The sequence below is a fragment of the Lithobates pipiens genome, unplaced genomic scaffold, assembly GCF_037356315.1.
Source record: "Lithobates pipiens isolate NorthernLeopardFrog02 unplaced genomic scaffold, aLitPip1_a1.2 Scaffold_3, whole genome shotgun sequence".
Lineage (NCBI taxonomy): Eukaryota > Metazoa > Chordata > Amphibia > Anura > Ranidae > Lithobates > Lithobates pipiens.
This window is the reverse complement of record NW_027507790.1, coordinates 111,193,082-111,219,394: the sequence shown is the minus strand read 5'-3', so window position 1 is coordinate 111,219,394 and position 26,313 is coordinate 111,193,082. Positions and strand designations below refer to the sequence as shown.

General features: G+C 38.2%; 1 protein-coding gene across 4 annotated transcripts in view; it reads right to left on the bottom strand.

The window, feature by feature from the left end:
• The window catches only part of ZNF608 (zinc finger protein 608), a 108,003-nt gene extending 85,195 nt beyond the window's left edge, over nt 1–22,808 (bottom strand). For 2 of the 4 annotated variants that reach the window (XM_077462175.1, XM_077462176.1), the window contains exons 1-2: nt 22,649–22,808; nt 17,265–18,360 (exon numbers count right to left, since the gene is read on the bottom strand). In XM_077462175.1, coding sequence (XP_077318301.1) covers nt 17,265–18,360; nt 22,649–22,689 — 1,137 coding nt within the window. In that variant the 5' untranslated portion in view covers nt 22,690–22,808. Of the gene's footprint in view, nt 1–17,264; nt 18,361–18,839; nt 19,496–22,648 lie in introns of those variants that run through there. The other 2 variants (XM_077462177.1, XM_077462178.1) reach the window with 2 other exon arrangements.
• Between the last annotated feature and the right edge of the window lie 3,505 nt (nt 22,809–26,313).

Below are 26,313 nucleotides of genomic sequence, written 5' to 3'. Positions count from 1 at the left end.
TTCATGGGAACTATATTGTCTGCCAAAATTATGTTATATGCAGACCCATTTCCTCAAGTCTTCACCTCCAGCCTCTTGTCTAAACCGTGTAAAATCTCTAATGGCACCAGGGTTTTCCACGCTTCCCATCTATATTTAATGAAATGATTGAGCCACTTGCAGAAACCATTCAATTCCAACCTCATATATCTGGGTTTCACTTTCCAAACAGATCCCATGTAATTAACCTATTTGCAGATAATGTTATATTACTACTTACTAACCCACTCATATCCCTACCCTTTGCCTAGCAGGGTTTAACCAATTTTAGTTCTTTGTTCTACTACAAGGTCAATTTCACAAAATAGTTAATCTTAGATACAGTATACAGTAGTCTATGCATTTTGGACAGATTCAATTTCAAATCACTCTAAAATTTGGAATTAGTTAGAAAACAAATAAACAAAACAAAACAAAACAAAACTAATTTTTATGAAATTTGTTACTCTTGTCATTCGGAAATTCAGATACAGTTGAATCTCTGAATAACCAAAAATCTGTCCAAACACTGTGTACGGTATGATTTTATCATTATCTATGAAAAATAAAACAAGAAAAATGTTATCTCTCATGAAATATATGACTGGCACATTAAAATTCCCAGTTGATTTGAGCATGTATCACTTTTTTCTTGTCTAAAATGGATTAAATTACATAAGCCTGTTTATTGCAGTCCTTATCTAAATACCCTCTTCATAAAATCTCCATTGCCTGGCCATTTTGATATGAAAGCTGATATCCAGAGGTCCTTTTCAACCTCACAATGGTGCATAGCCTTTCATTATACTTATTCTGTCACCCACTGTGTTAACCACTAGGAACTGGCACAGAAACTTGTGTCACGCTAGTACATAACTCTTTACCAATTGGCCTAATTCTCCAAATCCCTAGTTTACTGGAGGGGATGTGGACTGTCTTTACCACATAGGACTTGTTGAAGCCCTACAGAATTCAAAACTATATTGTTACATTCTATGTGTATATGTATGTATGCACAGTATATATTTTTTTTATACACACATACATACACTCACCCATGTGTCATATGAGTATGCACAGCAATGCAAATAAAAAGCATCTATTTTTTTATATTCCTTTCCCCTTAATGAATGTACTTGGTGTATTTAAATTAAATGATTTAGACAGAGTTAGGACCTATATAGCATACACTTGTAATAAAATGGTGATTGTTCTATTAGGAAAGCCTTCCATATACACTACTCACCCCTTACAAAGCAGCAACAGCTTTAAATGCTTTTTTGATTTACATCAGTGATCACAATGGCACAGAAATGAATCTCCGGCAAAACACGCAACAAGAAAAGTGCAGCTACACTGCAGTAATAAGCCTATAATAAAGCCCAAATTTGATAGCATTATCCATGTAGTGCGGTGAACCACACACAAACAAACAGCCTGGTATGAAGAATGAGAACTGAAAGACTAAACCCTTCCAATTCAAACATCATTATTGCTTTTTAACTTCAGCTTTCCAAAATTATCCAGCCAGGGAGGTAAAAAGGAAATCCAAAAATAATTTGGTCTTGCTGAATATTTTGAAAAAATGAAACTAAGGGTTACTAAACACAACACACCACTTAGTTAACCCTTTTTATGTGTTTATAATTTGCCCTATTAAAAAAAAAAAAAAACATGATCACACACAAGCAATAACCCAAAGTTCCTGCACACTTAATTCCTTCCTCAAATTCACTTCCATGGCTGTAATATCAACAATCCAGGCTAATGTCATAATATTTAGAGGAAATTCTGCTTTTAGAGGGTAAAGACTGATATTTTAATACAAGCCCTTTCTGAGAGTGTAAATATTACATCTGTATTCTAAATTTAGGCTTGAAGAGAAATTGCTTTCAAAGGGTTTTGAAATGATTTTCTTTGATCAGGAGCTATTTGATAGTTGAAAGGGTATTCTTCCGAGAGAGACCTGGAGAGCATTATGAAAGGTTAAAATGTGCAGAATTCATATACTGTATGATATTCACTAAAGCACTTTTCAATGTGTTCAGTAAAGGGCTCTTCCTTAGTAGCACTGGATATCAGCTATTGTTTTTCTTCCTAAGAGTATAATATATATCTATATATCAAAATCAAACCTTTTTTTTAAAATTAGAAAGAGCAGCTCCCTTTATTAGGGCATAAACAGCAATTAAAACCTGACAGTGGCTCTAATACCTCACCACCCAAATATAAAAATATAATGTTTTGCCTTAAGTTAAGTTATACTTTAAGTTTATGTTCATAGCCATAAAATTGTAATGTTTTGCCTTAAGTTAAGTTATACTTTAAGTTTATGTTTATAGCCATATATTATATTTTGCCAAGCAACATATACCTACTGTAGAGTAATGTCTGATAAAACATTTGGGTTAGATACTCAGAACCCATCAATGATTACAGCTTTAAAGTGGAAGAACAACCTAAGTCTAAATAGTGGTCAATAGCTGGGAATTCTGGGAGCCATGACATCAACTCTTGGTCAACTTGGTCAAATTCATGAACCATTCTTAGTGCTCCATCTTTCCCTTCAGCAGATGCTCACCGACACAAGGGAGTCAGAGCTGTGGGATCATAGGACTGGATTAAAAATAGGTAAGCACACACATCTTTTTGTGTATAAAGGTTGGGCAGGATAGTTAGGTAGGAGGAAGGGGAGAGAACAGTTAAGAATATGTAGACCAAAGACCCGTACACACTAGTAGTTTGTTTTGTTCAACCCAGCAGGGCTGAACGAAAAAAAAAACTGATATATTAGGAGGAGCCTCTGTATAACTATCTAATGTTAGTACAGCGATCTCCCCTGCTGTTCTAGTGTGTTCTGACAGGCCCCCCTGCCAGAACACTCTGGTTGGTGCTCTCAGCCATTGGCTGAGAGCGCTAATCGGGATCTGGTCAGCAGACTTTTTTTAGTCACGCCCCTTTGGACCGACTCCAATACACATGGGCCAAATTTTGTCTATTTTTTATTGACATTTGGCCCATGTGTGCTAGGCTTTAGGTTTTTCTTCCATTACCATTTAAGCTGCCAATATGAGTTCCCATTCTAATGATAATCAAAGCAGTTACTGCCATATCTTTTCAACTAAATGTGAATTTCTTTGCCAAAAGTGGGTTACCTTGTCCCTTTTTAATTGTCCAACCACTGAAACTCCTTGATAGCCTGACACATATACATATTACAAGCCACCCTTCCCTATATTATATAACAACACTAAATTTAGATGCAGGTTTTTCAATCTGCCTCTGAACTACATGGAAATAAATTTAGTAAATTTAAAAACCATCTATTGCTTTTTTTTTCCCCCTGTATTGTTATTGTACTGTATCAGATTATCATGTGAAGCACCAGAACTTCTATACTCGACAAAAACATGCCACTGCCTATGGGGAGTTTACATTCCAAACAGACAGATCTGCTGCATGAGACTACCTAGACTAGTTCAATAGGCTTGTGTACAGGAATAGAGGACCCTTGTAATCTCTATGGGGTTTTTATTTTTGTGTCCCAACTAATTTACATATACTCATCACCATGGGAATCACAGTGATCTGGCTTTATATATTCAACTGGTGTCTCTAACGTATTGAATAAATTGTTCGTCTTAAGATTAATCCTTATTTATAAAAATTGAAGGACAATAGGGTGGAGGGTTTAAAAATGTTAGCAGACCACTGTGTTGTTCAGTGTTAAATCCAATTTCAGTAAAATTTACATTCCCACCATCCCGCAATGCTGCTGGATTCACAGTGTAACATGAGTATTTGTACCTGAATAGAACAATGATTTTGCATTCAAATGCAAAACATACCATTCCAATTACAATGGCCACTAAGTGAGAACTAAGGTGCTATCAGCCTTTTCCTTCTCTAAATGACTCACAATACAAGACTGCAAATAACACTGCTGGAGGTAAAATTTTCTGAATAACAAGCTGGATCTACTACCCAACACTGGAATGTACTGGTTTCCTCAATGATCACATAACAACAAAACTATACACTTTACTAAGCAGCCAAAAACAATTATCAAGCCTGCTAGAATTTCACAAGTACTCTCAGGTTTCAAGTAGTAAAATAAGTGATATAAAAGCCTATGTCTTCAGATTGTACTGGTGGAAGAAAAAAACACAACATTATCCCACACTCTAAGTAAAAGCACTTTACATCAATTAATTCTTTTTTTTTATAGAGTCTAGTTTTCTCATTTCAGGTTATTTTTTTTTTACGTTAGCCTGGTTAATGTATATTGTAAAAAAAAGTATTAATATTGTTTTTTATGGTAACAAAATAACAGTTAACAAGAGTCATAATAAATACATCCATGAAGTTTTCAACAGATATCATTCAAAGCAGGTCTATCGCAAGAACTAGTCTGCTCAAATAACTTATATATGGCATATGAAGTAATGTTTGGCCAAAAACCTGGGAACTAATATATCCTTTAGTAATTTTTTTTTGTTGAGTTTAAAATGCTGTGCTTTGAGGAGATTTCCCCTCACTTCCTATTGCTCTTTCTCACCCAATAGCCAAAAAAAGGATGGAATTCTCTTTAAGATTCCCAAACATATAATGAATGTCTTTCATCCCTTAGGAATCCCAACACTATCACAGAAAAAAAGTTATGTGCAGAAAAAAAATGTACATCTCACAGTTTGCAAGTGATATGTTTTTTTCTGAATGTAGAGTGGAGTCTATTGTGGTATTCATAGTCCATGGTTCATTTATATAATATAACACAACAGAGTATGAGAATGCCAGAAAAAAACAAATAAACAAATGTTTTATAAGTCAAATAATTCATACATAACCTTCATATCATGAGCCCTGGGTAGGCATGCTTTGGGAACAACAGCCAAACTCTAAATCTACCCAATTGACCTTATTATACAAGGGTTCTTCAAAAAGTTTCCACACTTTTTTGACTCTATTAATATATAAAAAAGTGCAGAGAATTTTTGAAGACCACTCAGAAAAACTACCACAGAATTAGGTGCTTGGAAATTACATAAAGCAAGAGCACAAAGCAAAAAGGCAAACTAGAAACCTACTGTAATTGTGTTGTGCCCCCTATACATTGTAAAGCGCTGCGTAAACTGTTGGCGCTATATAAATCGTGAATAATAATAATAATGTTCTTATTAGACAAAATGATAAAATTATGTAATATACTATGGATACCACACAGTAATAATAAAATACAAACAAATACCCAGTTACAAAGCAAGACAGATGTAATACAGACCATTCGCACATGGTGACGTTTTTCCTAGAGATACAAAAAAACAATGTATGTTGTGAGAAGATGCCTGTCCTGTCAGCGGGGAAGAAGACACATGAATGCTGAGGGGATTTCTAAGTTCGTCGGCAACCTGTGACATGGCTATAGCAGGGCTCAGAATCGCTGTGCTCCAGGTCAGTGGGACGGGGGGTTATGGACGGGTTCCTGTGTAAGTTCACCTTACAGATTTTTCTGTAAAAGTGAACTTACATTTTAAATATACAATAAATTTGAACTCATTGCAGGTTAGGCGAGTCTGCCTGCTAAAAGTATTTGGTCCCAGTGTTGCATGGCAGGTTGCCTTTCAAGGAATGAATGATTACTTTATAATCTCTTGAATATCACCACTGTTCCTGTAGACTGTGCAAAAAGTATAGAACCTCCACTTCCCCTGAAAGTAGTGTTGGTCTGTATCCACAACCCTTAGACAAGTGGGAAGGGTCTGTAACCTGTGTGCCATTGTTCTCTATGCACCAAAACATATCTACCTGACTGTATCCTGCATAGTATATATTTGCATAGTTCAGGTTTTACAATAGGACAATCTACATAAGGACAATTTCTGACAATTGCTGAAATTACTTTTGTAGTAAATCAATCAATTCCCCCATCTGCATGCATCTGCAACAGTAGGGATGAAGACATATACACTAAAAGCTATAGTATTCTGACTACATTCAAGCTATGTATGGCCAGCCTAACAAAGTTGAAATATCCAGTAATGGGGCCTTAGCAGAGTGTAAAGCTGATACACTGATCAAAATTCATCTGATTTAGCAGCGACTTGATGAATTTTGATTAGAGTATGGCCACCTCTGCTTGGCAGAAGTTGATCATTTGATTGACTTCTATTGAAGGGACATGTTGGAAATTGTTCCTTAATCTGCAGCTGCCGCTGTCAGAAAAAACTCTCCTAGGGAAGGGGGAGGATTTCTCCAGCAACCTTGTTTGTAGATGGCTAAATTAAAGGAAAAACTAACCATGTACTGCAAGAAGATAACTCAGCTAAGTCAACAATACTTACATTGTAAACAAACCTTAATAGAATGTTATACTTTGTGCTCAGTATTTTAGCAAATACTATTACAGAATAAGCATTACTACCCCCAAATCAACATTACACACACTGTTTTACATCTGTTAAAACAAGAAACTACTTCCCTATTATGCTATGTCAAAAGATCTGTGTTTTCCCTTTTGTTATAGCTATGACAATCCCTCCCTGCAGCTTCAACATTAACATGTCTGTTGCCTGTCAGACCACTCAAAGATAATGTCATTTATCTCAGGGTGGCACAAGACCAGTCATTAGCCTCAATAAAAGGCCTCAAACAAAGGCCAGATGATGTTTTCCTTTTCAAGGCTTGTATGCTGGCAGGTCACAGTTGTAATGGATGAATGACTAAAATTTAAGTTTGCCTAAAAACCTTCTCAACAGGGAAAAAATGTAGAGACACATAACATTTTTATTAGGTGATTTGCCACTTACCAGACCGCAAACCTAAACATTAATTTGCCCATTGAACATTTGACAAGAAGTATGCCTCATACTCATTGATTGTCATTTTCTGGAGTAAGATCATGATAGGCTATGCTATTCACAAATCAATTAAACTGGAAATTATCCAAATCAAGAAAATCCTCTCATTGATGTGGTGCACATTTTGTAATAACTAAAGTATATGCAATAGCAGAAAAACACAGTACATAATAAAAGCCTTGTGTGGCTTAGAATATAGTGGTGAAAATGAAAAGCAGATGTAGTGTTTGTAGTAGAATAACATTTACCATCTCTGTATGCAGTTAACATATACACACAGCCAAGACATTTAAGAACAATTGTAGCACAAATCAAGACAATGTTGGACCCATTCCAGTAGGCTAGTAAATTTAGAGGAAAGAAGCTCACAACATGCAAGTTCATTTTAAACTCTCAGTGACTTTTATGTCACTGAACATTACTCTCTCTGGTGAGTTAGGGAAACATGGGGACAACCCTTCAGTAGTACATCTGTTTTGAACAAACCTGCACCTATTTTTCATTTTAGGCTCCCTTCTACCACGCCAGCAGTCTATACCATAATCTTCTTCTAGGAGATTTTAGATCCATATATGTCTATGCAATCATTTCTGACACCTGAAAGAGCTGTGTAGGTAGCATCTAAACATTGCCTTAACCAAGATTTATGGAAGGAATTTGATGATTTTAGACACAAAGGCAAACATAATTTTTACATATTACTCACCATAAAAACCTGCAAAGACTACCCCCTCCTCACATTTTTCTTCCATAGCATCCCAATGTGCATTTTAGGTCAAGAAACAGCCTTGCATATTCCACCCAATTTGGGAACACCTGTGTACTGGCTAAAAGGATAGAATATAAGATGTACAGGCTCTTAACCATATACAACAAATGTAAAGGGTAAGTAAATCTAAGGGCACCTACGTGTGTCTAAACAGGTCCCAAATCCAGTTACTACATGATGCACATGCCTCACAAGTAAACAAAAACTCAGCAAAATCTTCCTTTATGTGTGTCCCCCCATGCAACCCCTTCCAGGCACTGCAGCTCACAGTGGAAGGGTTTCAGTAACAAAGGTAATGCTGTAAATTCTGAAAACAGTTGGCAGAACTAGGTGCAAGACTAGGTGTGGCCAAGTGCTAAAAGACAAAAACAAACTACAGGCTTTTGAATTATCTTTGAAATTACTGATAGTCATGTCTCCTGAAACAATATTTTGTAGACTTATGATAATTAAGTGCTGGAGCAGTTTTTAATAATTGGGAAACCATAGTTCTACTTTACTGTGCATAGGCAATAGACTGGACATTCTCTTTACAACAACAAAAAAAAAAATTCTTAACAAACAGTCTCTTGTAATGAAGCTAAATGGCAACTACTTAAGCTGTTAACTTCTCATGCTTTAGCTAGTATGTCTTTCTGTCACATCATAGAAAAAAACATGTTAGATTGCTTATATGCACTCACAAAGTGTGTGATCTGTAAACAAGATTTTTTGTTATTGTAGAAGGCTGTCTTTTCATAGATTCAAGTTATCCCTATTTAAATATTTTATTTATTTCCCACAGCATTACTAAGACCACCACCAATGTTTGTTTTTTTAACCACTTTAAGACCGGACCATTTTGCTGGTAAATGACCAGAGGTCTTTTTACACTTTGGCACTGCGCTGCTTTAACTGGTAATTGCGCGGTCATGCAATGTTGTACCCAAACAAAATTTGCGTCCTTTTCTTCCCACAAATAGAGCTTTCTTTTGATGGTATTTGATTGCCTCTGCGATTTTTATTTTTTGCGATATAAACGTAAAAAGACCGCAAATTTTGAAAAAAAATGATATTTTCTACTTTTTGTTATTAGAAAAATCCAATAAACTCAATTTTAGTCATACATTTAGGCCAAAATGTATTCAGCCACATGTCTTTGGTAAAAAAAAAGTCAATAATTGTATATTTATTGGTTTGCGCAAAAGTTGTCACATCTACAAACTAAGGTACGTTTTCTGGAATTTACGCAGCTTTTAGTTTACGACTGCCTATCTCATTTCTTGAGGTGCTAAAATGGCAGGGCAGTACAAAACCCCCCCAAATGACCCCATTTTGGAAAGTAGACCCCCTAAGGAAATTGATAAGAGGCATGTTGAGCCCATTGAATATTTTATTTTTTTGCCTCAAGCGATTGAATAATGACAAAAAAAAAATTTTTTTTTTTTTTTTACACAAAGTTGTCACTAAATGATATATTGCTCACACATGCTATGGGCGTATGTGAAATGACACCCCAAAATAAATTCTGCTGCTTCTCCTGAGTACGGGGATACCACATATGTGGGACTTTTTGGGAGCCTAGCCGCGTACGGGGCCCCGAAAACCAAGCACCGCCTTCAGGCTTTCTAAGGGCGTAAATTTTTGAGTTCACTTCTCACTACCTATTACAGTTTTGAAGGCCATAAAATGCCAAGATGGCACAAAACCCCCACAAATGACCCCATTTTAGAAAGTAGACACCCCAAGCTATTTGCTGAGAGGCATGTTGAGTTCATGGAATATTTTATATTTTGCCACAAGTTGCGGGAATATTACAAACTTTTTTTTTTTTTTTTTTTTTTTCACAAAGTTGTCACTAAATGATATATTGCTCACACATGCCATGGGCATATGTGAAATGACACCCCAAAATAAATTCTGCTGCTTCTCCTGAGTACGGGGATACCACATATGTGGGACTTTTTGGGAGCCTAGCCGCGTACGGGGCCCCGAAAACCAAGCACCGCCTTCAGGCTTTCTAAGGGCGTAAATATTTGACTTCACTCCTCACTACCTATTACAGTTTTGAAGGCCATAAAATGCCAAGATGGCACAAAACCCCCACAAATGACCCCATTTTAGAAAGTAGACACCCCAAGCTATTTGCTGAGAGGCATGTTGAGTCCATGGAATATTTTATATTTTGCCACAAGTTGCGGGAAAATTACAAACTTTTTTTTTTTTTTTTTTTTTTCACAAAGTTGTCACTAAATGATATATTGCTCACGCATGCCATGGGCATATGTGAAATGACACCCCAAAATAAATTCTGCTGCTTCTCCTGAGTACGGGGATACCACATATGTGGGACTTTTTGGGAGCCTAGCCGCGTACGGGGCCCCGAAAACCAAGCACCGCCTTCAGGCTTTCTAAGGGCGTTACAGTTTTGAAGGCCATAAAATGCCAAGATGGCACAAACCCCCCCCAAATGACCCCATTTTGGAAAGTAGACACCCCTAAATTTAGGGGTACACTAGTGAGACTAGGTAATAAATGGCGGGTGCCCTGAAACTATAAAAAAATAACTAACCAACCAGCGTCACCTGTAACAGTTATATGGTGATCACTGGTGAAAGGGTTAACTAGGGGGCAATCAGGGGGCTTTATGCGGTAGTATATGGGGGTCCCTGGCGCTATAAAAAGCTGCGGCGAACCTAAATACCTACTTGCCTAACTAGCGTCACCTGTGACACTAATACAGCGATCAGAAAAACGATCGCTTATTAGGCTGGGTTCACACTGGAGCGATGCGGGAACGCCACGAATGCGCGGCGGGTTCCCGCATCGCATGCCTCCCGGCGGCAGTTCACACTGCCCTATGCGAACTGCTGGGAGTGTCAGTGAAATGTTACTGACACCCCCAGATCAGTTCGCATATCGCAGTGCGATCTGAAAACTCGGATCGCATGGTGTGAACACCCATGCGATCCGATTCTGCTGCGGGCCAAAAAAAGGGTCCCGTGCGAATTTGCGGCGGGTGCGGCGGGTGTGGCGGGTGCGGCGAATGGCTGAACTCGAATCGCACAGAGATCGGATGTGATTTGCACTGCAGTGCGGTGCGAATCACATCCGTTCTCAAACCGCTGCAATCTGAACCCAGCCTTAGTGACACTGGCGACGGGGGGTGATCACGGGGTTAAACCTTTATTGGGGGGGTTAGGGGGGTACCTTAGAACTAAAGGGGGCTAACCCTAACTGCCCTAACAGTTATTAGTCACAAATGACACCCGCCGGGTGATCAGGGGGTTAAACCTTTATTAGGTAATAAATGGCGGGTGCCCTGAAACTATAAAAAAATAACTAACCAACCAGCGTCACCTGTAACAGTTATATGGTGATCACTGGTGAAAGGGTTAACTAGGGGGCAATCAGGGGGCTTTATGCGGTAGTATATGGGGGTCCCTGGCGCTATAAAAAGCTGCGGCGAACCTAAATACCTACCTGCCTAACTAGCGTCACCTGTGACACTAATACGGCGATCAGAAAAATGATCGCTTATTAGGCTGGGTTCACACTGGAGCGATGCGGAAACGCCGCGAATCCGCGGCGGGTTCCCGCATCGCATGCCTCCCGGCGGCAGTTCACACTGCCCTATGCGAACTGCTGGGAGTGTCAGTGAAATGTTACTGACACCCCCAGATCAGTTCGCATATCGCAGTGCGATCTGCAAACTCGGATCGCATGGTGTGAACACCCATGCGATCCGATTCTGCTGCGGGCCAAAAAAAGGGTCCCGTGCGAATTTGCGGCGGGTGCGGCGGGTGTGGCGGGTGCGGCGGGTGCGGCGAATGGCTGAACTCGAATCGCACAGAGATCGGATGTGATTTGCACTGCAGTGCGGTGCGAATCACATTCGTTCTCATAAACCGCTGCAATGTGAACCCAGCCTTAGTGACACTGGCGACGGGGGGTGATCACGGGGTTAAACCTTTATTGGGGGGGTTAGGGGGGTACATTAGAACTAAAGGGGGCTAACTCTAACTGCCCTAACAGTTATTACAGTCACAAATGACACCAATGCAAAAAAAAAAAAAAAAAAAAAAAAATGACATTGGTGTCACTGTGACTGGGGGGCAGGGGTAATTGGGGGGGTGATCGGGGGGTAAAGGGGGGGTGTGAGTGTGCCTGGCATGTTCTACTGTGTGTGTAGAGTGTTGGTGCAACTCACCGATCCGCTCTCCTCCGTGTCGGAACGGAAAATACCGACACGGAGGAGAGAATACATCACTTCCTCTCCTGTGTTTACATTACAGGAGAGGAAGTGATGTCACGGGGGATTTCCATTCGTCGAGAGAGATCGCGAGGGGGTGGCCATGAATGAATGGCCGTCCCCTCATCCCTGATCTCTCCCGAACGAATGCCGACCGCCGCAGGCACCGGGGGGGGGCCCGATCGGGCCCCCCACCCGCGGGCAGGCATGGACTTATATATACGCCAATATGCCTGCCCGTGCCATTCTGCCGACGTATATCGTCGTGCGGCGGTCGGCAAGTGGTTAACACTTAAAAACATATATGAAATAGTTTTTCCTCATAAAAATAATAAATAAAAAATAATAATAGTAAAATAATAATAATAATAATGATAATAATAATAATAATATCAGCTGCACTAAGTAAAACTGTATGATTTTGATTTACACAGCTTTTTTGAATAAGCCAAATGCTAGGACAACTCAGCTAGGGTCTTCAGTTGGGCTTATTGGTAGACACCTATATTTAGCAGTGCTTTAACTGTTAAATCACTTATGTAGATTTAAGAACTAGCTGCTGTGAAGCCTCAACAGATTTTGTATTTCAATTATACCCAGTGACCTCTCTGACCCACTGCTTTAGCTTGAATAAACTACACCTTACGTTCAAATCATTGAAAAGACACACTATAATCAAGACCATCAGTTCAGTAAGTAAACTCAACTTAGACTTTCTACAATGCTAAAGGCAGTTTGCTGGCCTCAATATATAACCCAATAAAATATTAGACTTTGAAATTTAAAATAAAAAGCAAAATATGCAGTTAAGTCTTTCTTTATCTTGAGTGATAAAGTGTTGGAAGCCAGTAAATTCACAAGGACTGCTCAAGATATAATGTTACCTACTGAACTTTGTAACCTAGCTCTTGAGAAACTTTGCTTTGATCAATCGGATATACAAAATCACCGGGTCCAAAGTTAAGCCTTATTGTTAAATCCTTGGCCATTACAAATTCAGGAACACACACCAAACAGGTATCAAAGAGAAAATGAAGTGAAACATTTCCTGAGATGTACAAAGAAACCATAAATTCCAACCATTTGCTACTTAATCCTTCCAAAATCATTGTATCATATTCAGAAATAAAACTGACCACCTTGGGAAAAAGGATTTCTTTCTAGGTATTCCTTTCATCATTAACACCTTACGTTAAAAACACATATGTTTGAACTAGGTGTGTTAACCCTACAGGCTCACCTAATAAGGTATAAAGCAAAGCACAGTACCCCCCCCCCCCAAAAAAAAAATTATATACAAATATATATTTAATCTGCAACAAAATAGAGCTAATTGATCACCATAAGCACACAACTTCATCATGACTCTTTGCATTTCTTAACTGGTGCCAGGGGGAGTTTGTCAACCAGAGACAGTACATTTGCATCATTCAGTAAAAATGCAAAAATCAAAGTAATGCTACCACATCACCAAAATATAAGGCCAAATTCACTAAGATATAGTATACGTGCAATTTGTCATGATTTAGGTTATTTTCTATTATGTGAATGCTATTCTTAGCTCTCATTGGCTGTTACTGTTTAAAATAAAGGTTATGGCAAATAACAACTGCTATAGCAAATTTAGTCCATGTTGTAAAGATTTCTAAATAGTTATGAAACGTTTACGAATGCATAAAATGCAAATTTTTGTCAAAAAACATAACTTCAATTAACAGTAATACAAAAAATATGGTGCTTGTGGTCCACTTTCCAATCTTCACTTACCTAGTTTGCAGACTGCCAGATTGTAGAAAGAACCCAATTAACTAACATCTATTTACTTTTACTCATTTGGAATGAATGGAGAAGAAAAACAACCAATTTTGCAGTATTTACCCAATTATCTTTTTTGTAGGGTTCATCCTAGGCCCTCTAATGTTTAACATAAGTGGCAATCTAACTGTATAAAAGTTACAGTTTTGAGACAAAAAAACATACACAAGGCATGATTCCTAAAGTGTTAACAGAAAGATAAGTATCTTTACTTTAGCCATGTGATGGTAATGTTCAAATATCTTTGTAAGCAACCGAAATTAACTGTCACTTAATAAGTATGTGTTTGAATTGAGCATATTTTTTTTCAAATTATTACATCAAATGACTTCCTGACATAATGGATAAAATTGATTTTATTAAAAGGCACTGTGCATACATCCTTATAAAAATGGTGTAAACTCTGTATTATTTAGCAGCTTCCTATCCAACAATTCCAATATAGATTTTAAAAGAACTCTTGTCATGAAGGAAATATGGGTGCCATCATTTCTAGCCTGCTTCTAAAAAAAAGGTTATGTCTGCCTATTACTCAGAGCCACTAGATTTAATATTATCAGAGTTTTTTATCCAAAATAATTATGTAGACTAGAAAAGTCAAATAAAAGTCTGGAATGATCATCTTTATACTTGTTTTAGTGATACAAAGTATTGAAATGAAAAGGTCAGAATGATGGCCCAGCAACTATCATTTACAAAAGGCAAGATGAGCAGTGGAAGCCTATATGTTTCTCACATTGGTTTCAGCTAAGGAGAAGAATAAACAGTACTGTTACAAATATGCAGATTTATACTTTGTGTCAAGGTTAGCCCTTATCTCTAACCACTTTCCCTGGCTGCTGAGGTAGGTAGAGAGAATTGACTTATGACTGTCACAGAAAATGAAAAAGTCTCTGATATATGGGGTGACACCTTGACTTCACCTTCTGCATGCTGTGTAGGAGACAAGATGGCAGAGCACAATGGGGAAATAACTTGGTCTCTGCAACATACTGGAGCAGGGTTTTTGATCACTAAGAGAAATTATCCAAGGCTGTAAATGACAGAAAATGCACAAGTCTTTGATATATGGGGTGACACCCTGACTTTATTTTTTCTATACAGTATGAGAGGCAAGACAGCAGAAAGCAATAGGACAAATAAATGGGTCTCTGGGAAATACCGGGGGCAGGGTTTTTGATCACTAAGAGAAGTGACACTTGATTGTCACAAAAAATTAAAAAATCTCTGATGTACGGGAAGACATTCTGACTTCGCCTGCTCCATACTGTTCGAGAGGCAAGATGGAAACACCCATTGGGGAAATAACTGGGATCTTTTTGTTATTAATTATGCACTGGTTTGTTGTTTATAAGCTGAATAGTTCATACATGGCAGCAGTGTCTATTACCATTGAAAAAGGAAAGGTTTACTTTCAGAAAACACAATATGTATCTGGATAAATCTAGAAATTATTACTTGTATTTTTGGTTATTTAGAGTAAACAGGGTGTTCTAGCGCTCAATTGACTTTTGTAGCAAATTTTAAATGTTTATTTTATTTTAAAGGACATAATCTACTAATGATCATTATGTGACTGACTTTCTTAAAATAACAAGCAAACACAGCAGAAAAAAAAAGGTTTCTATTTTATTCTCTAGTCTAGATAGTACTTCCCATTATCCTTGGTTACTCAGTTCCTAATGATTCTGAAGAGTCAAACAGCCAAGATAAGTTATCACAAGAATCTGGCTGGTTCAAAAGGAAATATTTGCTTGAGGCAAGGAAGAGAATAAAAAAAAAACACACAGAATCTGATGTGAAGCACAACTTCACCCTTACAAGGCCAGAAAAAGCTATAGCAACTGCTTTGTAATTGAATTCACCGTGGAGTTAATAACTGCAACCATAAAAAAACACAACAATGGCTAAAAATATACTTCTCACACGCATTTTTCTCTGAAGAAGTGTTGTGAAAAGAATTATTAAGAGAAGCAGGGAGACCACAGCATGCTAATCTTTGTTGCCATGACAGCAGCCTTTCAGATACCGAAATGTACAGATTGCCAGCTAAACAAAATTGTAGATTGTGAACATTTGGCTGGAAGATTAAAAGGCTAAAGGGGATATAAAAGGGCAGTACCTCCCACATTCCAGGAAGCCACTAAATCCAATCGAAAAGACCTGACTCCTTAACCAGTGCTATTATAATCACTGGATTAGGGCAATTTATCTGGACTGTTAAGGCTGATTAAGAAACTGCGCATTAGAGATTATTGACAGACAGAATACCTATGGTAAAAGAGCTAACATATAAACAAAAGGGCGACAAATGTATTCAGAGCAGAGGGTGCCTCTGTAAAATGTGATTATTTTCCGGAATCTTTCCAGAAACCCTAATAGTATGACACACTCAACTGTGTGCTATTTTTCTGTTAATACATCAAGTGGGGACATGACATAATTATAGTGAGTCATTTCCAAAGCTGCAATCGAAGGCAAAGAGCTTCTTATTAACACACACACAAAAAAAAAAATGCTGGCAATAAAAAAAAAAAGAGATACATTATGAACAAATTAAGAATGGCAATGCCGCTTTTATTTGAAATATGTTCAGTGATTTTGGACGAAACAAGATTTCTTGTAAATGTTAAACAGTGAATCAAATGATGAACACGGAATACATAATCACCACAGTACTTCAATTCATGAAAGAGGAAAGAGAAAAAAAAAGGGAAAAAAACACACAGGGTTCACAGCCTGTAGAATGCATTTGACCCTTAATTATCAATCAACAAAAGCACTAGTTCCCCAGAGAAACCTTACGCCCTCTGGATAACTGCTAGTAAATAACCTGCCTCAATGAGCAGCAAGAATAGCCATTCTCCATAACCAGTCCTAACATTTGATTTGCTCATGTGCTTTCAGGCTACTTAGCATTCACACAGTTCAAGACAGACTGGTTGAAATCAAAGGAGTGCCTCAAACAGTGCTGTCTTGCATTTCTTGAAATAGCTCTCTAGTTACATCGTTAGAGGGGTAGAAAAAAAAAGACATTTTTTCACAGTGCAATACTATCTAGTACAGCTCTGCCAATGCAAGAGGATACATGAGACACCTCCCCCACCCCATAGGCAAACAGAGCAGATTATTGTAACCATGTCATCTCTCACTGGTTGTTTATACTCTAGCCTGTTGTGCAAATAGAGCTGGCTGCTACAGGCAATAAGGATTATGGGGGGAGGGGTAGCATAGTAGCTACTTTAACACCAGATAAACATAGGGAAACAAAACAAAGCCAAAGAAATGAACTGCCTTGAAAAAATAGTGCAAATAAGCAAGATATTATTTGAAAAGACAAGAAAAGGACACAACCTGCTGAGTGGTTAACAATAAAGACAATAGCAGCTTCTAAAAATAAAGAGGTAATAGCAAGCATTGACAAAAGGTAAAGATTTGCTATGGGCATGCCAGCGTTTCTCCAACCTCAACATGTACCTTGCCCTTACATGCCTCTTTTCTACCAGTATAAAAGTTAAACATAGTGATTATTGTTGGGATCAATATGACAAGCCACAATACGAAAGTTTCTTACCTTTTCTGTTTTTAACTTTTTGTTTCGCCTGTGACATTCTTCATCCTCATCTTCCTTTTTTGCCAATGCAGAGGTCCCCATAATCCCTGAATCAACAGAATTCTTGGCCAACTCCCCTTGAAGGCTACTGCCACAGTGGAAAGGACTACCATTTCCTGGGGTCTTGCCACTTCCAAATCCATACAAATGCACAACTGCCTGGGTATTCACTCCATTGTTAGCATGCCCAAGGTCATACAATTTATTAGTGCTGTCCTTTCTGGACTTTCCAGAATCCTTATCCCTTTTGGAGCCTCTAGTGCTTTGGCTTTTTCCTCCAGTCCTTTCCTCTTTAATATTTTTCCCACAAGTAGTATTAGCTGCAAGGCCAACTCCATTGGTGTTGGGGCCCAGTGTGGTACTCATGCCAACTGTCGATGCTACTTCCACAAGCCGCCCTGCTTCCTGCTGCCGTTTACCAGTGCTGCTACTAATTTCAGGAATCCCATATAAAGATGCAGAAGGCAATGACTTATTAACATCCTTAGAAGCTTTACTCCTTTTCACTTTTGATTTGCTTGTCTCTTTGTGACTGCTCCCTTGGGGCCCCGAGGGCTGCTGCACAGAGGCAAATTTGAGACTGTCAACCAATGTAGAGGAGGTAGAATTAACTGGTCCACTAGGTGCCAAGCAATGTCCACTGTCCTTGGATGCACAGCCACTGCCTGTTGAGTTGCTCATCTCAAATTTCTGTCTGTCCTTCTCCAAATCAGCATCCAGATCGATAATCAAATTTCCCACACCAATTTCCCAATCATCCCCACTGTCATAGGCATCAACTGCATTCGTATCCACACCTTTACCTATAGTAGAAGTGCTTACTGACATCCTGAACATGAGATTGGTGGTATTACATTCCCATAAACTTGCTTCCAAAGAAAAGTTGACATTTGTCAAATCCCATGGAGATGCGTCACAGTTTTCACGATGATCAAAAAATAAAAGAAAGTTGAAAGAAAATAATAAATCCAATTTATTCCACCGAAATAATAGGTCTTTTGTCCTAAGTACTACAATAACTGTCCAAATGTGACTTTCTGCCGTTGGATTACACCTCCTGTGGGGGGAGGGGAAAGAATCTGGGTTATACATTCACTTAAACGAGATATAATGAAGACATAGACATGTGTTTTACAGGACCTTGGATGTCGATTCATAACAGCACAATATTTTCACTTGCAATGAGGTAATAAATAATAAAACATATCCAAATCATTACATGATGTAACAGGACCTTGCAGCAAAATGTATCAGCTAAATTACTTAAATGCCTGAGAACAGTCATGAGAGAGAGGAAAAAAAAAATCAAATTGCAGCAGGATCAGGCAGCAGAGAGTTGCTAAGTGTGTTAAATATAGTATTACTGACTGCACAGGAAACTGATTAAGACATACACTTTAAGTGATCTGCACCAAGGTGGCCTCGGTGACCGCAAACAAGGCAGGTTTTGACAAAGATGAGTTAAAGGGATTTTTACAGGGACAAACAATATGCAAGAATCAGAGGGATTATTACAAAAAGAGGCAAATGACTTACCTTATTACTCCTTTTTTGTCATTTTTTCCCCCTTAATAAGGCCACCAGGATAGAATCCGACAAAGCATACAATCAGTATAAGCTGCCCTCATTTTATTTAAATGCCGCTGATGAGCCAGAAGACAGAAAGTCATGTATCCCAACCAGAGGGCAATCATTTAATTCACAAGATCCCTTCTCAAGAAAAACATCAGTTTTGTTTTTTTTCCCCCTTCTATATTCCTCTTTTGCCAGTCTTCTCTCCTTTTCAGTTTTTACATATCGAATTTAAAGTGAAGACAAAAACAGTAGCGCAAATGGTCTCAAAATTTCAACCATAAAAAAAAAAATCAATGACATGCCAAAAAAAATGCATGGGATAAAAAAAAAAAGTTGTGGGTTTTATTTCCTTGCCACCACTTCAATCACGTCTTTCCTTTAAACAGAGATTTCACAGCCATTCCTGATCAGTTAAGTAATGATCCCTATGAACAAACCTACAGGCGTCCGCTTGTAACAAGACAGAATGTGCTAACATCGGGATAAATTAGTGAAAGGGAGAGAGAGGGGGTGAAGAAAGAGAGAGAGAGAGACACAGAGAGAGAGAGAGAGAGAGAAAAAAAAAAGAGGGACTGAAACTCTGGTCTGGATTCAGCTCCCTGCTTACTCAGGAAGTGGCATTTCCCACACCCTCCCCCAACCACCAGTTTTCCTGACAAATCTGCTTTCTTGAACAACACATGAAGAGCAAAAGTAGGAGGAGGGGGGGGTGCTGCCTGGAACAGTGATGGATCTGAGATCTGATAAACCTATTATCAAAACATTTTTAAGTGTGATGTTCAGTCTTCAGAAGGAGGTGAACCTTATCCTCTGTGCACTATAATTTGTTTGTGCTGCTTCAGCAAGTCATGGTGGGATTTAACTGTTTCTATTCAAACTGCAGAACTGACACTCCGATCAGTACTTGCAAAAATAAATACATAATAATTATAAATATCTTTTGATCTCCGGGCGACCCTACTTCATTTTTCCTTTTCCCCTTTTCTCTTTATCTGTGCCAGTGAAAATGATCTCTGTGCACGCTCAGTATTTTTAATTAGCTGACATTCTCGCTTAAAAAGCTGTAATGAATTGCTGATGGATTGGAAGCCTAGAGTGGTTTGTTAGAAATGGAAGAGGAGAGGGCAGTGTGGGGGTGGGGGGGATGGGCAGCTAGCAACAAGCAGCCAGCTGAAAGCTACAGCAGCTATTTTGTTGCGGCTCAAGCTTTTACATCACGTGAGGATCAAGGGCTCAACTGCTTGTCGTGACGTGAAAACACAAAGTGGGTGACAGGCAATATCAGGAAAATGCTCATCCCTCTCTCTCTAACACAAGCCTCTTTAGGTTGTGCTGCTCTCCCTTCCTCCCCTGCCATAACTATTACTCATGAATGTGAAACAGTTCTCTCTGCAGCTGTACATCTGTGTCTCAGGGAGAAAAAAAAATGAGGCAACGTGCTATGCATGCATACGAGGTGTGTGTCTCAGCATAATATATCTCTCTATATATACAGTATATATATATATATATATATATATATATATATATATATATATATATTTACAAGATCTCAACGCCAAATGTTTCCTGTATCCTATACGGGTTAACAGAGCCAATCTTAGCAAATAAAGGAGAAAAGACCCACAATAAAGATTTAAGCCTTGTAAAATGTGCTGTATGAACAAGCCATTTTTTTTTTCTAAATGTTAATCGCAAGTTATCTCTATGTAAGAATGATATTAATGGCCCTAGGGTTTTACAGGATCATAGATATCTTAAAGCTAAACATTTCTCTCTCCCACACATGTTAATAAGCTGATTTTTAGGAAAGGGAGGAAAAAAAAAGATCAACATAAAGATTTAAGGCATCTTTATTTAAATATAATAACCGCAAGTTATCTCTTTGTTTTATAGGCTTCCACTGTGAGAGCGGAGATGGAAAACTAAAATTCTGATCTATATGCAGTGTGGGTGCGTTGAGCTGGCAGCACACCCAGCCAGCAATAAGCTGCTACACATTCAGCACTTTCTGCCTTGTGCACAGCTTGGTATTAGATTTAGGTCTATATTAGTGGACAGTTCAGTATTAGAATTAGGTTTATATTAGTATACATGTTAGTATTAGATTTAGGTCTGTATTTGTAGACAGTATAGTATTAGATTTAGGTCTATATTAGTGGACAGTTTAGTATTAGAATTAGGTTTATATTAGTATACAGTTTAGTATTAGATTTAGGTCTGCATTTGTGGACAGTATAGTATTAGATATAGGTCTATATTAGTGGACAGTTTACTATTAGAATTAGGTTTATATTAGTATACAGTTTAGTATTAGATTTAGGTATGTATTTGTGGACAGTATAGTATTAGATATAGGTCTATATTAGTGGACAGTTTATTAATATAATTAGGTTCATATTAGTATACAGTTTAGTATTAGATTTAGGTCTGTATTTATGGACAGTATAGTATTAGATATAGGTCTATATTAGTTGACAGTTCAGTATCAAATGTGGGTCTATATTAGTGGATAGTTTAGTATTAGATTTAGGTTTATATTAGTAAACAATTTAGCATTCTATTTAGGTCTAGATTGGTGAGCTGTTTTATGTTACATTAGTGGACAGCTTAGTATTTTTGTAGGTCTATATTAGTACTACATTTATGTTGATATTGGTTAACAGTTTAGTATTATATTTAGATTTACCTCAGTAAAAACTTTATATTATATTGAGGTCTATTATACTTAGCAGTTTAGTATTTTGTTTGGGTCTATATTAGTGGACAGTTTAGTATTCTATTTTGGTATACAGGTATGCCTCAATTAATGACCAGCTTCTGTTCCAACGACCAGGTCGTTAAACAAATTGGTCGTTAAACGAGGAGCCACAAGTAATTAAGATTTTAGGCATTCTTAACTACTGTACTGTACTGTAGTGTGAAAAAAATCTAAAACACAAAACTCCAGCTCAATAACGTTGTTTTACTTTGCATAGGTACCGAACATAAACAAAAATTCTGTACTGTACCATACAATGATGTATAGGGGGTTGTTCAGATGGGGAGAGCTGGTCATAAGTCTAAGCGGTCGTTAAACAAAGAGTATCTGTATATTGGTGGACATCTTCGTATTCTGTTTGGGTCTATATTAGTGGACTTTTTAGTATTCTATTTAGGTCTATATAGTGGACAGTTTAGTATTATATTTAAGTTGATCTTAGTGAATAGTTTACTATTATCTTAGTGAACAGTACAGTATTATATGTAGGTGTATATTAGTGGGCAGCTTGGTATTATATGTAGGTCTGTATTAGTGGACCACTTAGTATTCTACTATGTCTATCTTATTGAACAGTTTAGTAATATAATAGTGGACAGCTTAATATTATGTGTATGCCTATATTACTGAACAGTTTCGTATTATATTAATGGACAGTTTAGTATTCGATTCATGTCTATATTAGTGGACAGTTTAGTAATATAGCAGTGGACAGTTTCGTGTTCTATTTAGGTGTATGCTAGTGAACAGTTTAGTATTATACTAGTGGAGAGTTTCGTTTTATGTGTAGGTCTATATTAGTGGACAGCTTAGTATTCAGTTTAGGTCTATATTAGTGGTGTGAAGTTTGTTTCTGTATAAAATGCCCTGAGTGTTCCATTGATGCTATGCTGCACACTCACTCTTTCATTCCTCATGGCTTAGGCTGATCTAGAACAAACAGCTTCATAGTTCTTTTTACAGTTCAGAATCACTCATTTGACACAGCGTTGCACACATCTGTACTTACGATCTGAATAGGATCAAGATGACCTTTGCTTCTAATTGCATCAATGTTTTATGTTGCTGCCGAGGGCTTTTTTATATACACCTATTTTGTTTTCACGTTTCTTCCACTGGTACATTACTTGTACAGAAAAGTTACACAATGCTTCCTTCTTAATGATCAATAACACAGCTCACTAGGCGAGCAGCAGAACTGCCTGAAAAAGAGAGAAAAAAGCATGACACAGTCTTTCTACCTGAAAGGACTTTTCTTTGTTCCTAATGCCCTTTCTCAGGGAGCCAATCAAAGTGGAGCATTTGTGGAACTAGGCTCACTGATTGGCTCTGTGTTTCTTTAGCCTTAGTGGGGGGAAGGCAAAAGAGAGCGTTGTGTGTGTATATACATATAACAAACACTCATGTAAAAGGAGAAGCCAGCAAGCAGTTACACAGCAGGCTGCAGGGAAAAAAAAATTACCCTAGCAATAAACACATGTTCCTAACTGAATTATGAGCAGTGTAAAATGCAAACCTGCTCAGCACAAAGAAATTGCCTGTCAGAATACAGCTCTGAGCACAGTCCTGACTGTGAAAAATGAATATTGTGCCAGAAAACATGTGCAATTACTGTATGTTTGGCATCCAGTCTGCCTACAAATAGAGCAAACAGTTTATGTGTATTTGCTAAAGGGTGACTGCAAGTATACAGTAAATAAAGGATGTTAAATTAATACATACAAATTACATTGATGTTAAAATGTAATGCTTTTAGGACATGGGGTATGAAAACTTGGCAGGCTTTTTTTTAATATTACTCCCAAACTTGTTTTTTAAATATGGAAATCTATATCATATTTCCACTCTGACTTCATAAATCATGGCCATTGCATAACTAAAACAGCTGTATATACCATGCAAATAAAACCTAAAAATAATCTAGATTTTCATGTATACACAGCGAAGACAACCCATTTTACATTTGATTTGTTAGAATTGTTTTGTGTAAAATAAAGTTATTATAGGAAAAAAATGGTTTTATTGATCCCTACAGACACATGAAAGCCCAACTTTACATTTAAAAACACTCAGCAGATGTAAAAATAAAAAGGAGCTCTGACTGCTATACTCACCCCCTCTCCAGCATTGTCATTTGCAGGCTAACCATTCTGTAATCTGGTGCAGGCCTTTTGGGTTGAGTAATGCCCAGCATCATCCAACCAGCTTCCTTTAAGCCCACAGTGTCATGGACATGCTACCTGGGGTTGTATCACAATGCATGCCTGCTAGAGCTTACAGTACCCCTGAGTAGTGTGGCGGTCACATGTGAGTGCCACACTGTCCGTAAGTAAAGACTGTCATCAGACCTGCCACCATCCTGTAGTCTGCAGAAAAAGGTTATATATAACTGAATTTAAAAAAGAAAAAGTTGTAGGGGTATAAAAATGTAGCAATGACCCCCAAAGGAGCTGCTGGTTTTATTTTGGCTTACCGTTACCTCACCTGCTTGCTTCTCTGTCTTGGGAATCTCATGGTAGATGGCCCAAAGAATGTTGAAACTGACACTGAATCCTCTTTTGAGTTATTTATTTAGAACAAAACAAAGTCTCTTAATGGAGGGTAGAGGGTTAGGAGTGAGTTCAGGCACCTAAATTGCAAGGTGGAAGTCTTGAGAGAATCCAGAGAAAAAAACTGTTTCACAACTGAATTCAACAACCCCCGGATAGACCTCTCTCACGAGGCCTAGCAGCCGGTGGGATGCTCAACAAACTCTCTGCCACAGACTTGCGAGGTACACTTGAGCGTTATTGAGGGATGTGGATAAATTTAAAGAACTGACATAGGGTACCAGTTTCATATGAGTACCATGAGTGTTGATCCAGGGTGAGTCCTTCAACTAAGCCTTCAGGCTCCATCAGAGAAACTAGCCTTGCACATGGTCTTCTCCTGAAAGAGTCCTCCCCTGGGGTTCTTCAGTTGCTGGGCCTCTCCCTTCAGATGAGATGGCACCGGACCATCCTTGGATCAGTAGGCCCCGAAATTCGCTCTGGCCTATCCCTGCAGTTGTGTCGCCTCAGGCCAGCCGGCCCCGAGACACAGGATGATTAGTTCTGCACCCCAGGCTAGGAGGGCCATGGGGCTGGGTCAGGAGGACCACCAGAACCAAACAGACAGAAAATAATCTCCTGCCAACATGGCGTTGGTACCTTAAATACCACCCCCCAGAATGCAAAGCAGGAAAACACTCACACTGGGCTGGTTCCGAGAGATAAGTGGCATTCAATGCACCCAGCTAGACTGCATTTCTACTCTTGCTAGTGGTGACAGTGACACCTGGTCAAGGAGAACCCAGTGCAACCCAGCTGGACTGGTACTGAAACCAGAAATTTAGAGAAGTAATCCCGAAGCCCAAATGTGGCTTCAGGCAACTTAACTTTTCAAAAACTATAGTGCCTGCTCGTCAGGATCCAGCGCTACAAAAAAATATGGGGTTAAGCTAGGTACACACCATTATATTTTTTCTTTTCAACCAGGGGTTGGATAAAAATAGAAATCTAACAGATTCCTGTATCCACATTCTGACAGCAAGGACTCACCACTGTCAGAATACACTGTTCAGAACTTCAGCAAATGGACTGCAAGCCACTGATAAAATCAGGTTTTCCAGTAGGTTCGTTCAACAGGAACCAATCTAAGGAAGCCAGTTCTAATAATTGGCTTCTGTCAAGGGCTACACACAGATCAAAATTCAGCCGGTCAATGCTGAACTGGCTGAATTTCAATCTGTGTGTACCCAGTTTCAGGCTTTAACATCAATAGACATTTACAATAGACTGAACAACAATCACTATCTATATAAGTGGGTCAGTCATTCTGGGGGGGGGGGGGGGGTAATTGATCAGCATTGTTTGTTCAAAACAGAGGCTGGAGATCAATTGTCTGCTAAGTCTCTTTTTTAAAAGAACTTTCGAGAGCTTTGTAGTTGGATTGTCTTTTCACATCCAACAACCATCTTGTGCTAATGGCCTGTTTTACTACAGACAAGATTATGAAACAATGTAAAAATTACATAAGCAATATTCATAAACATAAGTTTATCACACCCAAAATGATATGCCTTTTTAGCTTGTAATGAAGGAAAATAAACAAATTTAATAGATCAATATACACATGAATAAATAAACAAATATGGTTCAATTATAGACATCTTGTCAGTGACCTACTAGTTTTTTGTAATCTACTAAAGCCAGAGTCAGATAAGTATCTTACATCTCATTAGAATTACAATATATCTTCAGAAACTTGTTTTGCAAGTTTTAATCTAATTGGCGGCTCTACTTTTTAGTATTGATTTTTTTTTTTTGTATTTGAGAGACAAAAGGCAAAATACAATAAGCCTGTAATGTATGTATATGGTAATTCCTCAGATTACTGTAAAAACAGACTAAGGCAGTTTGTTGTACTAAAAATATGGCCATATTAAAAACTGAAGTACTGAGCGTGGAGGCTGTACTCTCTATATGCATCTCACAATATAATCTTCAATGTTGCCTGGAGTGACCCTTTATTTAATCAAATGGAATAGTTCTGACCATGTCAGCATAATCATTTGAAGCAATATAACTACAGCAATTTAAAGTAGATCTTGCAGTAAAATACAAGGTCCTGCTTATTAGATCAATGCCCCCACCT